Source organism: Bactrocera latifrons, unplaced genomic scaffold (assembly GCF_001853355.1).
Source record: "Bactrocera latifrons isolate USDA-ARS-PBARC rearing strain unplaced genomic scaffold, ASM185335v1 scaffold_1, whole genome shotgun sequence".
Classification (NCBI taxonomy): domain Eukaryota; kingdom Metazoa; phylum Arthropoda; class Insecta; order Diptera; family Tephritidae; genus Bactrocera; species Bactrocera latifrons.
In genome coordinates, this window is record NW_017534407.1 from 1,974,870 (window position 1) to 1,990,059 (window position 15,190).

Here is a 15,190-nt window from a genome sequence, read left to right on the forward strand (position 1 = left end):
ATTATGCCTATCTGCTTATGTGAAGATGTTCGCCGCTAAAATCAACAAAATGAAACCGCACCTAGCACGCAGAAAAACAACAACAACGAAAAGCAAATATACACATACAAACCTACATACGTGTATGTGGATATGTTTGTATAGAAAACATGCAACAATTAAAAATATTTTTAAAATATACAAAAGAAGTGAAAACAAAATTGCAAATCGAATAAGAGAAACTTTGCCTACAATTGATAAAAATATTTGCAACCTTTTATACATACATACATATGTACACATATGTATATACAACCATATATGTATGCATATAATAAAAACATAGGTAAAACAAAATGGCAAAATAGACGCAAAAAACCGTATTTGAACATGCAAAGGTAGGCAAATCCCACATATAGGCCGCCTAGTACACTTCACCTCCCCCCCAACCCTCTGTGACCAACATTTACTATTCTATGTACTCGCCGCTATATCCGTAAGCTATGGATTTTTATGGCTTCGTGCCCCTTAATTTTGCTTGAGTTGCTGGCGTTTATATACCCGCAAGTTGGGAGTGAGGGGTACAACGTCGTAGTCGCCATAAAATTCAAATACAATTGCTGGTGGCAACACTGCATTTTGCAGCATAAATCAGAGAAAGCCACATACGAAATGGTCGCCGGCATGCGAAGGCGCGAGGGGGATGTGAGTGGGGCTGTGCAAATTGCGCTAGTCGGCCATAATCGCTCTACGAGCATTTGACCAGCGCCATGCAACAGTGTAGAGCTGAGTTGCAGCAACGCCAACGGCTGCTTGCAATGCATTTTCTGCACACACAGACGCATATAAGTGTGCTCGCAGCGTTGATACTCGTTGTTTCACTCGCTGGCAGGCAGTTACTCGCTGGTGTTGTGCGCTCAGCTCAGTGGGCGTTGCCTTTCGTATTTTGGAGAGCGCTGCTGCTGTTATGCTTTTGTTGGCACGGCAGTTGAGTAGTCATATCAGCAATCGCACCACTTCACTAAGCTGTTGTTGTGCCCTGATACACTGTTAGCTGACTGTTAGTGTGAGTGAGTAAGAAAGTATCCGTGGTATAGCTGTCTCTTTTACTCTACTGTTTTTGTGCGTTTCTTAAGTGTTTTGAGTTGCCTTGTTGGCAGCTAAAGCAAAAAAACACAAACATAGCCGACCAGTTTGTAGTTGTTGTACTTGTGATGTCGTGCGGCAGTTAGGTTGGAAAAATGTCGTATGAACCGTTGGATGCGTGCGACTAGTTTGTGTTCGAACGCGATTTGGTGTGCATCGTGAGGTTGCGCTTCTTTATGCAAGAAATTCGTGATTGGAAAATTTCGAAAAAAATTAACTGGTGTTGAAAACTGGTTGTAGCGAAATATGTGCTAAAAACTTACTGACAAAAATCGTTAAAGAAAAAATTCGGATTTTAAAAATTGTATGAAAACAGTAATTTGCAACAACAAACAATACTTGTTACTGTGACAGACAGCAGTATACAAAAGAACAGATTGTGAGACAAGATTTTACTCGAAATATCAAAATAAAGCGAAACTCTGAATGTGCAGAAGGGCTGAATATGCAGTAGTAACACAAAAATGATAACTCTTTTCTTATAAAATATTTGGTTGCAAAATATGCAATAATAAATTTATAAATTTGAAATCAGTGAAAAGCAAATTTATGAAAAAAATAAATAATTAAAATAATAAATAAACAAAAATTAAAATAAATAGACACAAACAAAATAAATAAAAAATTAAAATTCACGAACTAATATCTACTTCTAAAGAAAGGTCTGCAAAATGGACTAAAATATTGCGCAATAGAAACACACAATTTATTGACTGTGAAAAACGTTGTTTATGAGGTGTGGAGAGCATAAAATAAAACAAAAATACTAAAAATTTACAAAACCGTTTTTGAAACAAGATAAAAAATTTTGAGTTTTTTGAGGACAGTAATGAGCAGAAAAAAAACAAAAATATTATAACAGATACATATGTATGTATAAGAATAATGCCAAAAATGCAACTGAAAATTTAATTTCAACGCAAATTATGGAAAATTAATTTCACAGTTATTTTGTATAATTGATGTCAGTTCAAAAAGAAAGCATGCAAATAAACAGTTACGCTAAGCGGTGCTAAATTATTGAAGTTATTACACTTCAAAAGCAACACAACAGCTTGCCAGCGGTTTAAAAATAAAGAAATTCAATGAAACTCAAAAATTAAAACAACAACAACAATAACACGAATACTCCAACGATTTCATTGACACGCACAAACATATGCCGCTAAGCATTTGCCAAGCGCGTAAAACGTTTATTACGGCATGTTTTACATTTATGCGACAGCTTAAATACAAGCAACAACTGCAATAAAAACAAAAACAACAACACTAGGGACCCGCTGTATACGCGTGAGCCACTGACGAACAAACGCCAAGTAAAAAACGAAGAAAACAAAAACAAATCAGTAAACAAATAATCATAAAACCGTCAAAAAGGATATGCAACAACAACAACGGCAAACAGCAAAGAAAAGCCAACAGCAACAACAACAATAAAGCTATAACAATAAAGGCGAGGGCAGCAGAGCAAACAAATCCCTTAAAATCAGCGCTACACCCACAGCGGCACAGCACACATACACCTACATATATACATTGCACGCAACACCCACAAAGCGTGTGAACCAAATACTCCAAAATAAGAAGAAGAAAATATTTGTAAAGCACGAAACTCGAAATAAGCGTCCACAGCGGAAAAGGAAATAAGTTGCGGAGCAAACAAACATACAAAGCTTATACGTACATATGTATGCATGTATGTATGGGCATGTAATAATAGCGAAATATGTAAATAAAAAATCGTTGCGAAAAAGTCGCCAAAGAGTGTAGCCTGAAAACATTTCCCGCTGACATTAACACAAATGCTTGACAATTTGTTTTACCAATTTCCAGCCACACCAAGCGACTATATTGACTAGCCATATAAGGCAGCAACAACAAGCACGGTGTGTGTGCGGGTGTGCACGAGTTGAAGCTAGCATCCTGTGCCGCACGAAAAAGTGCTTTTATACGCAAAAGCAGCGCAGCGGCGTCAACGTCAGCGCCAAACATCCGGTGGGCGCGTTCAGGCCACAAACGCGGCTGTGATTGTATGCTTGCACCACTAGGCAGCATCCAACGTGCGCGTATCCTTGCCGCTTGGGACACATTTAAATGTGTGTGCGATAGCTCGTGAATGTCCTGTGGCTAGTTGATTTTATTTTTTGCGTACATTTCGTCCAACCACTGTTGCCACAGACAATTGTCGTTGCTGTTATTAACAGTGAAACGATCAAAAGAGTGCCCTATAGCTAGCTTATAGCTTTGCTAACAGTGTGTGCAAAATAAAAGCTGCTTTAAGGGGTAATAACAAAGTGAGACTACTACAAAAACAACACAAGTGTGTGTGAAAAGTGTTAAGAAATGGCCGCCTACACGCAGTTTGGTTATAATTACCCGTCGGCAAATCAGGTGAGCGAAGATTTTCTTATAGCTTACAGGCGAATTCAACGTAAAATTAACACTTTTGAATTAATTATTTATTTATTCTCACAAATTAATTTAAAGCTTATTATTTAAGAAAATATTGCTAAGAAAATAAATAATTGTTCCTATTACACAATGTTTTCTACTATTCGAATTTGAAATCAATTAAAGTCGAATTAAGACACTTTTTTTTTTTTTTTGAATGAAAATGTATTTGTCGCAATATATAAAGGCGTCTCATTAAATGCTTAATTTAGTGTGGTCCTTTCGAATGATAATGACAAAAGTTATGCTCAGATTATCACTCATTATCACGCTAATTGAGGGTTTAGGCTATTCCGGGAAATAAATTTTTTTTTCTTGAAGTACGATTTATGTAGGTTACTTAAAACTATACTAAATTGGTAGAGTATTGAAAAATACATTTTCGTAGTGTTGTTGTTGTTGTTATTGTAGCTTCAGAAAACTTTCCTGAAATATTGCTGCCGAGTTAACAGTCTTTGGCTGGAATAAAATACGGGTCCGCTAAGTTTATATAGGCCCGTCTGTTCTGGGAACGAATTTTTGTAGTGTTAAGAAGCTGGTTATTCGGCTTTAGCACGAAAAACTTTTAGTGCGTCTATCTAAAAAATATAATATAAATAATCTGCTTGATGCTGACTTAATTTGGACCTGCCCGTCTGTCTGTTTTTGAGATATTGAACTGAAATTTTGTGAACTTGCTTTTCTTCTCAAGAAGTTGCTTATCGCACAAATTAACTGATCAAAATTAAGTTAATGTATGGAAAACTACCATTTTACGATATAGTGCTATAAGCACAAAATAGTAAGTGCTTCTTCATAAATTTAAAATTCTTAATTTATACTTCTAAATCAATGCTGCAGAATACACTTGTGACAAGGTTTTTTCCAATCCCCTAACCGGCTGTTTCAGTGAATTTCTGAAATAGCCTTCAATGCGGATTGCGCTTCAAGTTCAATGTCTTCAATTGACTCAAAACGGTTTTCCCGGAGCGAACGTTTGATCTTGTTGAATAGCTAGGAGTCATACGGTGCTTGCGTCTCGATATTGGTTGAAAATTTGACGAAAACTCACAAACGATCACTGCAGTATGTGACGTTGCATTATCGTGGTACAAAAACCAAAAATTGTCGGTCCATAATTCCGACCTCTTTTCACCAATAGCATCACGCAAGCGACACAAAGCCCTCAAATAGTATTCTTTGTTGACAGTGTGGCCATTGGAAGTGCACCACATCACGATATTCGAAAAAAGCTGTCAACATGACATTGATTTTTGACGTGCTTTTACTTGTTTTTTCGGCTTCGGCGCAACTTTGCCACGATATTCGGCCTATTAATCGTTTGTTTCTGGCTCGTTAACATACATCCAAGACTAATCGTCAGTAATAATACGTTTTATGACATCTTAGTAGTCGGAAATCATTGTTTCACAGACGTTAACGCGACGTTGTTTTTCGAAAAATATTGAGTGATTTTGTAACCAATCGTACTTTCACTCTTCTTAGGCCCAAATTATCTTTCAAATTAAACTTTTGATCTCTTTTTATTGATCTTTTAGATATTCCAACGATGCCAGTAAGATCTCTGACTATAATGTTCTTTAAGACTGCAGGTAGATACGATTTTGGGTCTGATCCTTACATAACAAACTTCAGTTTTTCGTAACAAAAATAAGGGACTTTTTTTTAAGTTTGCTTTTGTAGAAATTATTTCGTAGAGGCAAATCTTGCAAACTTTAAGAGCTAAACAGTTCTGAAATAATTTTTTTTTTTTTGGGGTCTGTTCAGAGTGGCTTACGAGTTGAATTATTTTTGAAAGATCAAATAGCTCCGATTATTTCACAGCAAATGTGTATGAGAAATCGATATACGGCGAATGTTCATAGAATTTTATAACTAAAAATTTGCGGGTTTGGAGAGTCCAATTGTCAATTTTTTTTTTATGTTAATATATGATACGACGCAATGATCAGCTTTAATCCTTGCTTACTTCTCCGCTAAGGACATGTTTTTATGAGCTTTTCTATCTTTCGTTTCTTGAAAGAAAGAAATGGTTAAAATAATTTATTCGCGAATTCTTCTCCGAAGCAATACTGTAAGTATGCCCCAGATTCCGTATTCGCCAGATGAGTAAATTTTTCTTTTTTCCAAAAATGAAGAGAGTCTTGCAAATTCGTAGTTTTACAGGATAGCTGAAAATCATTGAAAAGGTTAAAGGCTATCCCGAAAATCGAGTTTGAGCAGTATTTCGACAATTGAATAAAGGACTGGTAAAAGAGCATAATATCAAATGATCACTATTTTGAAGGCGACAACATTAATGTGACAAATGTGTTAATATTTTTTTCGAAAAAAAATATATCCCCTGAAAATTTTTTCGAAAAAAAAATTTCTTTATTTTTATATACAAGTGATTGTCTTCGTAGCATCGTAACAATTTTCAATCTGAAATTTATCATTTTGTTTGAAATGCACATCAAGTTTTCACTGAAAAATTTTCAATAATTTACCTTTTGAATAGCCGAAAAAAAGAAAGCAATCGATCGAAATTGAACGAATCAAATAATTTGCAAAGCAGTTGGAAAAAAAAATTGAAAGAAAGAAGTTTTGTATGGAAAAATATCTTTTTTATAGTATTTCGACTTTTTTCGATTTTTTTGTATTGATAAATTTGAAAAAAGAGAGATAGATTTAAATAAACAATTTAAAAAATAAGACGAAAAAAAAATATGGAAAAAACTCACTTTTTGAGATTTTTTAATTTTCCGAATTTTGCTCAGAAAAAGTATAATTTTTTGTTTTCTAAACCTTCCGAGATCCATAACGAATAACCCCTGAAAATTTCATCAAGCTTGGTTCACCCTTAGCCTCACTAACAAACAAACATTAATTTTTATTAATTTAAAAGAATCACCAAAAGCTTTCAATACGTAAATAAATATGTGTTTAATTTTTGCTATTTTAATAAATTTTATACATATATTTTATTTAATAGCAGTGAAAATGCTTTTGTTTTCCATGGTCCTTTAAATAATTGTAAATTTGTAAAAGAGTAAAACCCTTATATTGAACGCAAAACGCAAATTTTTTGTTATAACATTAACTCATTGCCTTAATGAAGACTCTTGCTTTTAAGTGTAAAGCAATGATTTTCTAGTTTTTATTCTAAAACTCTAATTCTACCAAGTCGAATACATGCACTCATACGTTGATTTATCCTCTTTTCACTGCTTTTCACCATTCAAACCCCTGACTCATACGCAAATGCCGCACAAAATTATTTCGCACTAAAAACGTGTTGAAACCCATAATTAGCTTAATGTTCTAAGCAGACAAGAGCACAACTTAACCTCCGCTGCCTCGCACAGCACTTGACTCCTTGCGGCGCAGCGTGACGAACCCGACCAACGCTCATGAAACGTGATTCAATTTTAAATCAACGCTAATTTCGGTTGCTGCCACCACTGTGCCTCCTCCGTATGTATGTGTGTGGCTAAATACCCAAGCATAACGCGCCACACAACACTCAAAATAATTTTATTATAATTTTAAAAACGTTCGATAATTAGAGCAAAAGCTTATAAAGCGGATAGAACAAGAAAACTACGATTCTTTTATGCAAAGACAGCGTGTGTATGTGTGTGCAGCTTGTGGAAAAGTAGAAGTTTAAATCACAAAAGCGCCACAGGCATGAATATTCAAAAGAAGAAAATTGCTGCGCCATGGAAGACAGTGTCAGACCGTGGGCTCCAGGAGAGGCGGGCAATGGCTATGCAACTATTGGCCACAGGGCAGGTTGTATGTGCCCGGTGGACTGTGCTGGCGTTTGGCGAGCGTTGGTCGCGCGTTAATTCAGCAAATTATGCAAGGAAATGTTTGCAACAATTTAGGACAACGCCACAACAACAACAACGATAGCCAGCATAGCAATGGCGAATGTATAGGTGTTGTGTATAGGTCTAGGAGTAGGGCATGCAGCTTTATTTGCAACTTGCATATCGGTAATTACACGACGGTGGCAGCATTACATATATGTATGTACATATATTTACATACAAACAGAAATTTATGTATATTTACATATATAAGCTTAATGCTTAAATGATATATATATGTATATTGGTTATATATATATCGTATATATATATCTAAATAATGCATCCCATCTGCCTTGCACTCCACTCACGCGGAGCTGCCCTCGCATGGCGACTTCCATTGCTGCTTATTTGAAGATAATTTACACTGCACTCAAAGCGCCATCACAAGCATGTGTATGTGCATGGATGTGTGTGTGCCGCAGTTTACTTACTGGTATGTTGTTTTGTTTGCAAATTTGCTCCTTACGCAGGATCTTAACGCTACCGCAATGCGTTTAAACATTCAAAGCGTATTTGCACACACGCACACACACACATAAAAACTTATGCAACTATATTCGTAATAAATTGGTCGGAATGGCTACCCATTTATTATAATAAGCAAACTTGTCTTAAATTATTATAATTAAAGTAATGCATGTATGCTGAAGATTATCGGCAATTATAATTACAGACCATTGAAGACACATTGAAGGAGCTCGCTGAGGAAATTTAGTTCGAACTGTATAAGCTTTTTAGGTACATAATCAACTTACTTGCAAATATTGATATATGTATATAGAAATATATGTGGGGTAATAATATACAAATACATTTATGTACGTGTATATACATATATATTTATATACATATATATTTATATACATATTTATATACATATATATTTATATACATATTTATATACATATGTATATGATATATATGTATGCAGTTGTGTTAACACTTTATAGCAAAAGTAGCACATTTCCTTGTAGTAATGATGCTTGTGGCTAAAATGAGTTGAAATTATGTAAAATTATATTATTATGAAATAACTAAATTACTGAATTAATTTCCAGTATCATCAAACTGCTGTTTATTATGTAATGTCATGTTATTGAGTTTTAATGAAAATTTGATTAAATAATTAAAAATTTTGCAAATACCAAAAAATTCTACAAAAAAAAAAAAAAAAACAATTTGGTTTTAAAGAGTGATTCATATCGAGAATCCCTACTTTTTTTTAAAAGAACTTGTTTTGAAAGAAAAAGTACAGAAACTTCAAATTTAATGGCAACTGTTTATTATAATTCAAAAGAACAGATGGTATACGTGATGATTTGCTCCAAAGCCTGAATCGAGCCATATCCTCAAAAAACAAAAAAATCTATCTAAATTTTGGTAACCAATCGATCGGCCTTAAACATGAAATTATCTGCTCACCAAATTGTTCTCTCAATAAATTCAATGCTTGGTGTGATGTGTCAGATGCGGCGTTGCTTGGAGAAATCAAATTCGTCAAGATCACGAGCTTCAATCTCCGGCATCAAATAATCGGTTATCATAGCGCTATAAAGGTCACCATTGAAGGTTACGTTCTTATCGGAATCATATCTGAAGAAATATGGACCGATGTTTTCAACGGCCCACAGACCACACCAAACTGTGGGTTTTTCTAGATGAAATGGCTCGAAAATGTCGAATCTTCTTGAAACTTTTCAAAGGGGTCATTTAACAAGCGATGCGATGTCGCTTGGGAAGATCGAGCTGCTGCAGCATTTTGTACTTTTTCAATTTAAGATCTCAACGTAGAATGCGCCAAGTTATCTTTATCAGGAAACAAAACAAGCATTGTTCCAAATGTCGTTATGTGGTTAAGGTAAAGAAATAAAAACATCTTTATAATTGGTGTCTGTTTAAAAATAATATCGATTACTGAAAAATATCGATTTTTTTGTTAGCATATATCAAAATACCGATTTTTTAAACATTATTTTAATTGTGTAACCGTGGATCCGCCTCTGATTATTGTTGATTTTTCTGCTCAGTTTATTACCATTAAGGTTATAGCTTAAGAGTAGTTTTCTTTCAAGAGAGTAGCCCCATCTTTGGAGCAAATACCATGTCCTATAGTTTTTAAATTTTTTTTTTTAACTCTTTACTAAACAAAAAAAAAAAAAAAAATAAAAAAAAAAAAAAAAAAAAAAAAAAAAAAAAAAAAAAAAAAAAAAAAAAAGGAAAAAAAAACAAAAAAAAGTTATTGTCGATATCCTTGACAGGTCTTTAACTTGATTTTGATGATTCCGATCTGAACAATCTGTTTGGATGTTGATAGTTTGAATAATAATCTACATACGAGTATATAAAATTCCATGAACATGCTTTGCCAAAATTCAAATTTTCCATACAATTAATTGGTCAGTGTATATGGCAGCTATATAAAGCATATAGTTGTCGGATCTGCACAAATGTTTCAGTGATTGTATCGATGATTGATGTAATATGCCAAATTTTGACTTTATAAATTTTTATATAATAATTTTTATATAATTTTCGAAAATAAAAATGTTGTTAAGATTTCTTTTAAATGCTATAAGAAGAGTCCATCTTCTTCATCTTCTTTATTGGTATAAACAAAAATGAGTACTACTCTTACGACATATTTGCACATATTGCGATAAATCAAAAAATTCACAATGAAAGCAAAGAAGTTAAATAGAACATTCCCGCTAATAATATGTATACACGCTCTATATACGTACTGTTGTATGTGCACGCAAGAATTTACGTAATATTAAGTATATTATACGAGTATATAATAAATAAAGTATATGTAGACATTTTAAACATTTTATCATCGACTTGTAACAACACTACAGTACATTTTTGCTAAGGCTTTGCGCTACTTAGTGACTTGAAGCTTTCCAAATAACCACTTGTTAATGATATACGTGAACCTACGCACTAAATAAAATTTTTGAAATATTTTCCGACCAATTACATTCAATAAAAATAAATCAAAAAAAAGTCCTTCGATTTTAAGTTCTCTAAAAACAACTCTTCCACTTTTGAACATAAAAAGCAGGATGCGTAATGTTTAAATGTGTAGACTTAAGCTTTCAATTTTTATAGAAAATATTTTTTAGAACCATTCCAATTATGGACGCAATCGAACTAGTTCCCTAACTAACTTCGATATATGTAACTGCTTCTAGCGTTGGATATTCATCAATATTTATTCATAAATGCATGTCTACACATACTTGCACGCATACGTGTCTCTGTATCAGTGTATATGAATTTTTATGAGGTGTCCTTATTATCCGCAACCGAATGCCGAAGACAATGCGTTGCAAAAATGCACATTGATTGCATGAATGAATGAGCGAATGTGTGTGGCAGGCGCAAAAAACAAAGCAGACGGCATGCACAAAAAAAAAAAAAAAAACAAGAAAAAACGTTAACTTCGGTTGCACCGAAGCTAAATACCCTTCACAAGTGCATTTGGCTTAGTAACTTTGTGTTCAGTTTATATGAAAGCTATATGCTATAGTAATTCGTTCTGAACAATTTTTTTGGAGATTCTATTGTTGCCTTAAGCAGTAATCCTTGCCAAATTTCGTGAATATATCTTGTCAAATGAGGAAGTTTCCCATGCTAACATTTAGTGCCGATCATTCAGTTTGTATAGCAACTATATGTTATAGTTAACCGATCTGAACAATTTGTTCTGAGATTTCATTGTTGCCATAGAAAATAACTGGTGCCAACTTTAGTGAATATATCTTGTCAAATGTGAAAGTTTTCCATACAAGAACTTGACTCCGATCGTTCAGTTTGTATGGCAGCTATATGCTATAATGATCCGATATCGGCAGTTCCGACAAATGAGCAGCTTCTTGAAGAGAAAATGACGTTTGCAAAATCTCAAAACGATATCTTATAAACTGAGGGACTAGTGAAGGGAAACGAACAGATGGACAGACAGACGGACATGGCTAAAACGACTCAGCTCAACATACTGATCATTTAGATATATACTTTATAGAGTCTCCGACGCTTCCTTCTGGGTGTTACAANAAAAAATAGCACAAAATAAGCACAGAAGCTGCAGTAAGGACAAATGTACACACACACATATATACAAGCCTTGGCACACAGGGCTAGACGGCAAAAGGCATAACAGAAATTTTTCAGTTCCACATTCCATAATTGATTTATGAATTTTTAATGTGCGTATGCGCGTTGAAAACACAATAGCAACTAAGCGACACACAAGCACGCGCACACACATGCATACATGTGTAAACATAAAAACACATACATATTATGTATGTATGGATGTGTGTATGGCGGCTGCGTAGCATTTGAAACAATGCAAAAACTTCTGTTAAGCAGACAGCAGCAACAACACCAGCAACAACAACAACTCCTGTCTCTTATACACATCTAGATGTGTATAAGAGACAGCATGCATACATGTGTAAACATAAAAACACATACATATTATGTATGTATGGATGTGTGTATGGCGGCTGCGTAGCATTTGAAACAATGCAAAAACTTCTGTTAAGCAGACAGCAGCAACAACACCAGCAACAACAACAACTCACGCAATTATTGTCATTCTGCAGCAGTCGCTGCTGAGCGCAATCATTATGCCTGCTACTTTGCAAACAATTTTTTTTCGGCCAACTTTTCAACTCATTGTGTGAATATTTAAGTGAGTGGCTCGCTTTGCGGAGGCGAACTTCATTACCAGTTGCAGGCGCAGCAGACAGTGAGCGAGCAAACAGCAACGCCGGTAGCCAAAGCAGCGCCACTCGACTTTTTTTTGTGCAAAAACAAACCCGCACATAAACACATATTGTAAATATGTATTTTTGTAAGTTGTTGTTGTTGTTCTGTCTGTTGGCCAAATGTGGTTTTTCAAAGTAGTTCAACGGTTCACCTTCGCATTTTGACCACAGCTACTGTTATGCGTTTTATTCTTAGTCTCTGTTGTTGTTGTTTTTGCCAGTTAGCTATCGCCAAAATAAAAACTTGCAAGCATTAGTTAAGCCTTTTTACCTTGCGGTTGTGCTATTCCATGCTTTTAATTTTTCGGCAACAATAACGGCATTGGCGCTTGGCCGCGCTCTTTGTAGTTGTTGCATTGGCGTTGACCAGCAAATTTATATGCAATAAAAACGCGCTCGAAGATTGCGCAAATTCAACTGTATGTGTATAAAATACATAAATCATAAAATTAATAACCGTAAATTGACGGCGGCGACTCGAGAAGACCAATAAGGGGGTGTATTAATGTTTTTGTGTCCTCATTAATTGTTTTCTTCTACTTTCTTCTTTTGCACATTCAATCTTGTGCACATTTCTTGAATCAAATTGAAAAAAATCTGCGAAATCTTTTTATTTATTTTTTATTTTTTTGGGAAGCGGGTTTTTGGGTTGCGGCTTTTCGGATAACGGGTTACTAAGCGTTTTGTGAAAATAACATATGAAGTGAGTTACCGTATACTGTTCTGTGATATCTTAGCCGCTGCAAAGATTTGAATCAATGAAAATGGTAATTTATTATCCGGAGATTTTAGAACTTTTCCTATTTAACTTCGGGCAGTTTTTTACCCTGAACGAGATACATTAAGTTTGTCACGAAGGAAGCATAGGAGACCCTATAATATATCTATATCTATATCTATATCTATATCTATATCTATATCTATATCTATATCTATATCTATATCTATATCTATATCTATATCTATATTTATATCTATATCTATATCTATATCGATATCTATATCTATGTCCTTCAATGCGTTTGTTCGCCCGTCTCTCTCTTCACGTATAATTAGTTCCTTAGTGTTTGAGATATCGATCTGAAATTTTGCATACGTCATATTCTCTCCAAGAAGTTGCGAATTTGTCAAAAACGCCGATGTTAGACAATTATAGTATATATTTGTCATATAAACTGGCTGATCAAAAATCCATCGTAGTACGGAGATTTCTTTATTTCAAAAGATATCTTAATAGAATTTGGCGCGGATTATTGCTCGAGGCCAGCGTTTTGTGAAAACAATCTCTGCGGAAATTGGTCAAATCGGTTCATTATAGTGAATAGCTGCCATATAAACACCACGATCAAAATCAAGTTCTTGTATGAAACATGATCAAGTTCTTGTATGTACAGATACAGCTTATGTAAAGAGTTTCAATGCAAACGAAGATAACGTTTTTTATTGTTAGTAAGCCATTTAGATTAATATGACTTTTGGGAATTCTTTTCTTAACTTTCATATACGCATATTGTTATAGATTTTCAGGGTATATGTTTTTATACGTGTTTCAAGATTACACAGTGAAATTAAATAAAAAATTAAATTATCTTTTGAATTATAAGAGATCTCCAACGGCGCTAAAAAAATCCTCCCGTACTACCAGTCGCTACACTATGGTTATTTACGACCTTTTAAAGTTGTTCTTCCTCTAAATCAATTTTCTTAGCAAATCCAACACATTTGTCGAAAACCAACATGTGGCAAACAATACTTTCGAGTCTAAATTTTTCTAATCCACTTATACATAAGGTCAGATCAATGAAAAGCACGCTCGAAAGGCTCCATGGCGCTATCTAAGCTAACATAGAAATCGCTCACAGCGAAGCGGAAAGCGGAAGTGAAACGGAAATTGTAACTGCATGCTCTGCAAACCATAAACGCAAACCAAAAAAAAAATAATAATAATAATAAATAAAGAAAGAGATCAAAAGCTTGTCTGTTTAACTATTAGACCTCACGCACTGACATACATATGGTACATTCGGTACATATGGTACATATGTATGTACAATTACTTAAATAAAAGTACATATACAAACAGATGGGTACACCTCTTGCTAGTGGGTCATCCCCACTCCATTCCTCACTTAACATATTTGCCAATCAAGCGGATATGCGCGTGCGAGCCCCGAACGGTGGTGTGAGTATGACGAGCATTGTTCTCCAACTTTTCGACGAAAAATCATCAACCAGCTGGCCGAAGATGTGCAGCGAAAAGAAGATCAAAGTAGCGCCCATAAAAGGTAATAATGTGCAAATATTAAAACAGCAAATTATTGCAATTGAAGCACGGATTGCTGTGTAAAGAAGGTGGGGCATGAAAGAAAAAATAAAAATATGCAACAACACCATACAAACATAGAAGCAAACAGAAATTGTGGAGAAGAAACCAAACGACGAGAAAAAATCAAAAAGAGATAATGCCAAGTCAGACGTGACTAAAACAAGTCGAAACAAAATGGGGCGACACGCAAATCGCAAATGCTCGCTTTAGTTTATGACAACAACAACAACAGCAGCAATAACTGCGAATTCAGCAGAACAATTGAAAAAGTGATGAATATGCGCATGAGAATAAATACAATAAAAAATTAGTAAGGAAACCAGGAAATGTTCGAACGTGCAATAGAAAGTGCGCCGCTGTTACGTTTCGTTAATTTGCCAAAAATCAGGCAAAAATAATGAGCAGAACAGAAACTAAAACCAGAAACAGCAGTAAGACATTCCATGACAGCATTGAAGCTTAAAGCGTTGCACAGAACAGCCTCGGTCAGCGATGCTTGCACGAATTTGATTTTTGTTTTCTATTCATTTGGAAAAGTTTTTGTTTTGGCTTAAACTGGCCATTAACATTTAAATAATTACAAAATCACAATTTCGTAATTTTCAGCGGTCAGTTTCCAAGATACTTTGCAATTAGAAAAGATTTCCATACAC

General features: G+C 34.6%; 1 protein-coding gene across 1 annotated transcript in view; it reads left to right on the forward strand.

The window, feature by feature from the left end:
• The first annotated feature begins 2,500 nt into the window (after positions 1–2,500).
• The window catches only part of LOC108965435 (homeobox protein caupolican), a 35,471-nt gene continuing 22,781 nt past the window's right edge, over positions 2,501–15,190 (forward strand). The window contains exon 1 of the mRNA XM_018927855.1: positions 2,501–3,516. Within this exon, the coding sequence (XP_018783400.1) occupies positions 3,469–3,516 (48 nt within the window). The 5' untranslated portion in view covers positions 2,501–3,468. The remainder of the gene's footprint in view (positions 3,517–15,190) is intronic.